An 8,629-nucleotide genomic window follows, 5' to 3' on the forward strand; every position below is an offset into this window, starting at 1 on the left:
GTTCTTCAGAAACTGTCGGGGGGTCTCCCAGCTCTTTAGAAGCAGCAATAGGAATCCAGTGTGAAGCCTATTTCGAAGGAATTTGTACTTCCCCCTCCCCACAGGCAAGGCAGCACTTCGTTTGCGTGCACATTTTTGCCGTAGAGAAGCAAATGACCAGGCCTGAGGTCAGCTGTGGACCCCCTAAGCATCTCTTAGGCCCTTCCTGCTTCTGCCCCAGCCAAGTAAATCTGACGATCTGCTCTACAACAGGGTCTTCTATTCTCCTTTTATGTATGCAACTTCCCTTTCAGCCGTTCGAATTGGTCGAAAGAGGACCAGCGTCGGTTCCAGCATCAAACCTCCTTTTCTGTACCCCGTAAGTGTCGGAGAATGGTGTTCTCAATTAAAGCCTACTCCAGTTGTTTCCAAGAAATTGGGAAAACTTGTTTAGAAATGCAACTGGACCTAGAATTCCATAGGAATCAGGTAAAAGGTGATCGATGTAATTGGTAGCAAAAAACCCCTCAACGGAGCTGTTATCATTTCCGAGTCTAAAGCTGTGCGGTGGTGCCTTGATGTTTCTTCCACTTTCAGAGCTGCATGTCAAGACAGGCCGGCTGAGTTGAGCTGAACCACAGTTTTTCGTATTTCTCTTCATTTCAAAGCGCTCCCGAATCCCTTCTTGAATGATGTGTGTGAGGTGGATTTTGGATGGGACCCAAGAATGGAGAATTTAAAAACTCCCAACTGCTTTCAAATCCTTCCCACCCTCCTCTCATTCGGAACAGAATTTGGGAGCGACTCCCAAAATACCTGTTGAGCCACGGGGGGCTTCAAGCGTTCGGCCTTTTGACATTCAGAGCTGTTGGGTGAAAAAAGGGCTTGCGCTCCTGCGTGGCCAGTCTTGGTTACAGACAAGAAGTTGGCCTTTCGTTGTTCACATCTTAGCAGGTTTCACTGTTCTGTGATATCATTAAGCTGGTGTTTTCTGAGTTACTTGAGAGGATTGGTTGGTTACCATTGTATTTCTTTTAAATCAGCGGATACTAAAAACCAGGGGGTGCACTCCTGTTTCTTCCTAAACAACGATCAATTGCCAGATAGAAAGGAAGCCTCTTGAACATAGAGTTTATGCCCAGGAAGATAAGCAGGTAGCATCAGAGTCAGGTAAGCGAAGGTTACTTTCTCATTAGACTTCGAAGGAGTGGCTTTGGTGGGTGTTCAGCCTCATCTATTGCTGTCTGCCAGCACATCCAGCTTGTTGATGGCCTCCCCACAGCTTGTCTTCTCAATGCCCACTCTCACCTGCCCCCAACAGGAGAGGTTCTCGCCTGTTCTAGAGGCAGCCCTACCTGCCCCGTGAGAAATAAGGAGCTTTACCTGAACCTGCTGTGGACGTATCCTACCAAGAGATGCCACACAGTGGAGGCGATTTTTGTACAAAAACATGACTCCTGCAGGGTTTGTTATATAATCAGAAAAAGAAGGGCAGAATAAATATGTAGATGCATTATTTTTTCCAATAAAATAATTTCTAGAAAGATGTTTTGGAGCTTCGATTGAGAAGCAACTTAAAAGACTTTTAAAGAATGTTTTAAGGAAGGATGGAATCTCCACCGTCAGTTCTGAATATATTGTTTTTCTAGTCGATAGCTTGATTCAAAATGCCTGTTCTGTAAATGAAATGGTGGCTATAGCCTTGTAAAACCCCCATCAGAGCACTTCATGATTCTTGGGGTTTTAAGGTGATTTCACAAACAGGCTCCTTCCCCAAACCATTTTTTCTTTCATCCGAAAAGTATTTTAAAAAATATTGACTATTCATGCCACCCTCTAAGAAATTCTTCACTTTTGAGATCGCCTTTTAAAACATTTCCAAAGCTTTCCTCATTTGATCAAGTAGGGAGGTGACCACCTGTTACACAAATTACTTGTGTTTGTTTCAATTGTTAAAGTCTTGGTTTTCTTAGGATTTCCTTGTTACAGAGAAGATGCAACCCCTGCCCCCCCCCCAAGAAAAAACAGGTAGGGGGAGAGAAGCTGCTGGAAACTAGTGCTGGTGTTTTCCCTTTTGCGCGAACATGTGAAATTCTGAATTTGTGACATTATTTTGTCCAAGGCTTGTGGAAGTGGGTCAACGTACTTGGGGGGTATTTAAAAAGAGCTGAAAGCTTGAGAAGAAGAAATGTTTGACTCAGGGTCCTTCTGTGGCAACTTCTAGGAATGAAAACCTTTGGGTTATATTTTCTGTAAACTCAAGTTTCCTTTTGAGGAAGAACAACTTCCGTGCAACTGTGTTCCCCTTCCAGCTTTGGAAGTTTAGGGTTTATCATTTTTTTTTTAAAAAAAATCATTTTCTTACTATTTAGAAATTGAATTTATATTTGAAATTCTGATAATTGAATCATTGGGTTTGTTTTGCCTCTTATTTGAGCTATAGAAGAAGAGAGGTATTCGGCTACCGATTCTATTCGCTGTGGAGCTTCTTTGCTTTGATTTGCTGTTTTTTAATTTGTGACTTATGTAAAACACCTCAACCACCAACAGAAATCTAAAAGGATAAAACTGCTAACAATCTGCTGTAAATTGAATGGGTTTATAATTTATAAAAAAAACTCAAGTTTCTTTATAACCAACTTTTTCTGTGCCTTTTTGTTTCTTTCAGACTGGGAAGCCTTCACCTCTCTCTGAAGGTTTCATGATCTTCAGGGGTTAGCCACGATCCAAAACACACCATTTAAAGGGTCTTTTAAGCATTTTGGGGACAGACAGATGTTGGAGGTTTCAGGCTGGGACAGTCGAGGCCGGCTTGGTGCAATTTAAGTCCCCTTCTCTGCAGCCTAAATGCAGTATTAGGAGGGTTGCGGGGTTCAACGCTTGCACCCTTTAAAGCTGGACTTTTAAAAAGTTGTCTAGTGAAATCTCAGAAGGGGGGGGGGGGGAGAGGAGAAAACCACCAGGCCAGGCCAGCATTTCCAAAATTGCAGCCAGAGGGGTTAGAGCAGGGGTGGCCAACGGTGCTGCTTCAAGACCGCTGGACTTCAACTCCCAGAATTCCCCAGCCAGTAGAGCCTAGCCGCAAAGCAGCGGTGGTTGGGTAGCCCTGGTTTAAAGGGATTCTTTTTAGGGCCCTATTCCCAGACACGCATCTCCCAGGTCCTGCAAATGGTCCCCTGGGGCGCTGCCTGGATGCAGACGGTCCGGGGAACGCCGGGGCTCCTCGCTGACCCGCCAAGGAGGCTTAGCTGGGACTCCTACAACCGAGGCTCGGCTTCTTCAGGGTGTTTGGCCTTCCTCGGGGGGGGGGGACATTTAAGGAAGCGGCGCGGTGCGCCCAAGACCCCCCCAGCCCCTCCCCCCGTCCTCTTCCAGCAGGGGTTCGGCTCCTCCCCCCGAAGCGGCCGGACTCCAACTCCCAGCATCCTCTCCTTGGCCTGCCGGGAGCCCAGAGATTTTGGTGGGCTTTCCCCGTAAATATTCGGGGTGTCCGCTCCAAAGGGTTGGGGGGAGGAGCCCGGCAGCCTCTGCCCGGCTTGGCCTGCGGGGGGCGCGGGCGAGCGCGGCGGAACCTCCCCCGCAAGCCCCTCCCTCCCTCCCTCCCTCGCCGAGGAAGCTTCCACCCGCTCGTCGCCCGTTCAGCAGCCACCTGGTCGCCATGGCGAGTCCCGGGCGCCGCGCCTGCCGCCTGCTCCTCCCGGCGCTTCTGCTGCTGCTCTGCGCGGCCCCGGAGCGGAGCGGCGCGCTGCACACCAAGGGCGCGCTCCCGCTGGACACCGTCACCTTCTACAAGGTAAGCCCCGTCCCGGTGCCCAAGCCGGGCTGGCGCGGCTGCCGAGCCAAGAGCGGCTGGCGGGGCGCAACCCGGGCCCGGCAGCCTCCTCCTGCCCCGGGCTCCACTCGCCTGGCCGGGGACCCTCCGGAGAGGGAGGCACCGCGGGGACTCAGCGGGGTTTGCAGCGGGGCCGAGGCGTTGCGGGGGACCCGGCTGAGCCCCCCCTCCGTCTCTCTCCTTAGGGCGGCTTCCAAGGCACGGGCAGCCCCTTCCCTTTCCCCCGGCCCAGCGCTCCTCCCCGGGAGAGCCGAGGGGGCGGGCAGAAAGCGGGCCGCTTCCCCCCACTCGCCAATCCGGGGAAGCCAAGTGGAGGGCGAGGGCGAGACCGACCTCCTCTGCCCTGGGAACCGCCGGGCTTTTGAAACCGGGCAGCGGTGCCTCTGGCCACGCGCAGAGTGTATCCCCCCCCCCAAAGGAGGTGCGGGGCCCAGGGATGACGGGAATCCCAGGGTCGCGTGAGAAATAACCAAGAACCACCGGATTCAGGCAACCCGAAGGCTGCAAAGTGCTTTTTAATAATTATCTCTCAAATAAATGCTGCCCATCTCAGCTCTGGATCCAGGGAGGCGTGGGAACCGCAGCCGGAAGGCCCCAGGCAGCCCCACCTGAACGCTGCTTGGCCTGTTTCCCCAAGCGGGGAGTAGTGAGCTAGTGAAGCATCAGAGCGATTCCTTCCAGGAGCCACTCCAGAATAACCCGTTCTCCTCCTCCTCCTCCTCCTCCTTGGGAAGGGCTGGGTAGCGGCAGACTTCCAGCGGCTCCTTCTGCAGGGGGGCTCCAGCTCCTTTGCCCCCCACACCCTCCTCCTCCTCAAGCCCAGCTGGCTCTGGAGGCGCCTCCTTAAGGCGGAGGGCAGCCTTTGCCCCTCAGGGCTGCTTGCTTGGCCCTTCTGGCCTTCCAGCTCTCTGCCCTTCAGTCTGGATGATGTCCGTCAACATAGCAGGGAGTAACTTCCACCCCTTCTGCCTCCAGCTTCTCTGGAGAGGCTTCCTCTCTGTGGCCCATCAGACTTGCTGCTCTGGCCTCTTTGGCCCTCAGGGCCTTCCAGGACTTCAGCCTAGAGGGGCTTGGCTGCCCCAGAGGCCCCGTGGAGAGTGACTTCAAGGCTGCTGTTTTAGCCTCTTCTGGCTTTTCCAGGACTCCAACCCAGCCGACTCTGAGGCAGCAAGTGGCTCCAGTTCCTTCGCCCCTGAGGGCTGCTCTTCCATCCTCTTCTCTTCAGCTCTTTGACAGATGCCCTCGTGCTGCTCCTTTTATAGCCGTTTTCCCCCCCTCCAAAACAGCTGATTGGTAACCCGGCTTTGGGTCTCCGCTGTTTCATTGGCTCTTCACCCATCCAAGTCAGTGAGTGACCAATGCCCACACGGCCTCACTTCCCTGGGTTCCCATTGGCTGTTTTTTTTGCCTCAGCAACAGTATAGAAGGAATAGACCCAACGCCTCAGCATTTGGAAATGGAGATGTTCTCCTCCCTTGGAATCTGAGGGAAAAATTGTCCACTGTGACACAAACATGAGGACCCCAAAAACCCTAGTTAGCCATTGTTTGGGGGGGTGTCTGGATTCAAAAACATTGACCTGGACACCGGCTTCTCCCTGCTGCTGCCAGGTGATATGACAAGGGCCACATTGACTGACCAGGTTGAAGACTTTTTCTGAAGGGACAAGATGCCCTGGCTTAATGTGTGCTGTGCTCCCTCCCAACTGTGTGTCCTTTATTCAGTGAACCCTGATTAAAAAAAAAAAATACTATAATTTGCTGCAATGTGTGGGTCTAGGAGGACCCAATAAAAATGGCTTAAAATAGCAGGGAACATAACAGGTTTTCAACACTTTGATAGAGTAAATGATGGAGAAAAAATGGTATGGGACAATCCTTTTGGGTTTTCACAGGCAGAGCCCTTTCCAAGCAATGGGTGGAAACTAATCAAGGAGAGAAACAACGTAGAACTAAGAAATGTCTTGACAGTTAGAACAATTAAACAGTAGAACAACTGAAGTTGTGAATGCTCCAACACTGGAAGTTTTTAAGAAGATTTTGGGTAAACCATTTGTCTGAAGTGGTGTAGGGTTTCCTGCCTAAGCAGGGGGTTGGACTAGAAGACCTCCAAGGTCCCTTCCAACTCTGTTATTCTATTGTAAAGCCTTGCACGTATTGCTCTTTCCACAGGTGATCCCAAAGCACAAATACGTCTTGGTGAAATTCGACACCCAGTACCCTTACGGGGAGAAGCAGGATGAGTTCAAAAAGGTGGCCGAGAGTTCGGAATCCAGCAATGACTTGTTGGTGGCTGAGGTGGGCATCTCAGGTGAGATGGGGCTCTGCCCAGGTGGGTGATCCCTACCTGGGCACACCTGAGGTCCAGATGTTTGATTTGGGATGAAGAAGAAGATGAAGTTCTCTTTATTTCTTAAAATTGTTGTGCAGTTGTAAGAAATAAAATCCATGCTATATTTTGGTACCGTATTGGGTACGTTAGCTGCCTTGACTTATTTATCAAAATAATAAAGGCAGGATTTTTTAATTTATGTATTTGTATCCTGCCTTTATTATTTTGACAAATAATTCAAGGTGACAAACATGTCCAACATACCTTCCTCCTCCTATATTCCGCACGACAACCCAGTGAGGTGGGCTCGGTTGAAGGCTGCCTTTCATGGGTAAGGCAGCACTAGAACTCACAGCCTCCCACTTTTTAGCCTGGTGCCTTAACCGCGGGACCAAACTGGCTCTCATATAAACAAAACTATCTGGTTTTACTTAATTGCCATGTGCTCAGTCTGGTACTTTCCAGATGTACCCTCTGTATCGGCTCTAACCACTGAGCCTTCAGCCATTACAAGGTTTTGGGTGCAGGGTTTCAAATACCCACACAGATCTTACACCGTTTTTCCTCCTGGCCCATCTGTGACCTGGGTCTCATCTCAGTGGAAACACGAGAGTTTCCAAATGTTCAACTTTCAATCTTTATTCTAAAAGAGGCCCCTCTCTGCTACCATTTTAGAAATGGAAATTCCCCTCCCGTCCCAGTTTTAAAATGACACCTGCTGTTTCTTTCGATCAAAGCAATAGCACAGAGTGGCTGAATGCATAGAGAGTTTGAATTCTCTTCAAGGGTTGCACCATTTTGGGCTTGTGCTTCAGCCGGGATGAGCCTTGCGAGGAACAAGCTGCTAGACCTCAAGGCTTCAAAATGTTGGGGTTCTATCAGCTGCATATTTTCATCCTTCAAAGTTCCTTTGTATTGCAAAAGTTATAGTAATAGTTTAATCAAGCCACTCAAACATAACTTAGAAATTTTTACATTTTGGCCTTTGTAAAAGCCACTTACGCACACTTATTTATTTGTTATTGATTTATTAAATTTATACGCTGCCCATCTCTCTGATAAAGTGATTCTTGGTTAATCACATCTTAGGTGAACAGTGACCTGCAAACCCACTAACTAGTTATTCTCCCTATCCAAGTCTCCCGCCTGAGTTCATATTGCTTTTCCTTACAGATTATGGTGACAAGCAGAACATGGAGTTGGGGGAAAAATACAAACTGGATAAAGACTCGTATCCAGTTTTCTACTTGTTCCAAGATGGCGACCTGGAGAACCCCTTGCCTTACGACGGGCAGGTCAAGGCCAGTGCTCTCCAGCGCTGGCTGAAACTCCGAGGGATCTACATGGGAATGCCAGGTTGCCTGAAAATATTCGATGCCTTGGCCAGCCAGTTTGTAAGTGCCACCCAAGAACCTGAGCGTCGCCAGGCTCTCCTGGAAGAGGGCCAGGAGCATTTGGCCAAGGCCAAAGAGAGCGAACGCAAATCCGCTGAGCAATACATCAAAATCATGGGCAAAATCCTTGCCCAGGGGGACCCATTCATCCCCAACGAGATCTCCCGGATCACCAAGCTGATTGACGAGAACAAGATGAGCGACGGGAAGAAAGAGGAACTCTCGAAGCGCTTAAACATCCTGTCTTCCTTCCAAAAGAAGTCGAACAGTGAGAAAGAAGAACTTTAACAGGGCAGGTGAAGATGGGACACAGCATGGGGTGAGGTCCCAACTGGTGCTCCTCGAAGCAGGCAAAAACCTCCCCTTGCTCTTTCAAAGAGGTTGCAAATTAGCCCTTTCATAGCCCCCTCTACCCATCCCATTCCTGGGGACAGAACACCCCCAACTTCACTAAGGGGACATTCAGAGACCGCCATAAAGTTTAATAAACAAGGTGTTTTCAAGATGGCAACATTTAGAACTTCTAACTTGGAGCCTTGGCAAGCTAGTTTGGCTGGGTTGAATCCCCTCTCCCCCCCTTCCCTCCCCCCACCCCGTTGGGAGGAATTTGAACATCCAAGAAATAGGGCTCGCCCTCTGGGAGGTTTTTGTGTGTGTGTGTGTGAGATGGAGCACCATTTGGTCCAGGGGAAATACGTTAAGAGAAAGTGAACCCAAAGCTACACCTGTCCCTTACTGACCAGTATTCACCGAAATCAGTTTTATGGAAAGGGTACTTAATTTGATAATAAAGGTTACTGGGGAAACGAACAAACAAAGGCATTTTTTTCCTCTTTTATCACAACTTCCTTAATAAAATGAACCCTCCTGGTTGAACTTCTAAGAACTGAGATTGTGTTTGACGTTTAAAGTTGCACTTGAGATTTGGGGGTTTATAGCTTTCGACCCTTCATTCAGCAACTCTGCCTTGAATCACACACAAGCCCACACTCACACAGACACACAACTGTATGAGACAAACCACAAGGTGTTTTTGATCAGGAAAATGTAAATATCCAGCTTGCCCTCCTTCTGACAGCCGAGACAAGCTGTT

The 8,629-nt window shown here is 49.5% G+C and overlaps 1 protein-coding gene across 1 annotated transcript; it reads left to right on the forward strand.

Moving 5' to 3' along the window:
- Positions 1 to 707: 707 nt before the first annotated feature.
- Positions 708 to 8,422, forward strand: ERP29 (endoplasmic reticulum protein 29). Its single transcript, XM_034428873.3, has 3 exons — positions 708 to 3,772; positions 5,983 to 6,121; positions 7,316 to 8,422. Exons 1-3 carry the CDS (start codon positions 3,638 to 3,640, stop codon positions 7,822 to 7,824), a joined length of 783 nt encoding a protein of 260 aa, XP_034284764.2. The 5' UTR covers positions 708 to 3,637; the 3' UTR covers positions 7,825 to 8,422.
- The last annotated feature ends 207 nt before the right edge of the window (positions 8,423 to 8,629 follow it).

Source organism: Pantherophis guttatus, chromosome 17 (assembly GCF_059756535.1).
Source record: "Pantherophis guttatus breed Tessera chromosome 17, ASM5975653v1, whole genome shotgun sequence".
Lineage (NCBI taxonomy): Eukaryota > Metazoa > Chordata > Lepidosauria > Squamata > Colubridae > Pantherophis > Pantherophis guttatus.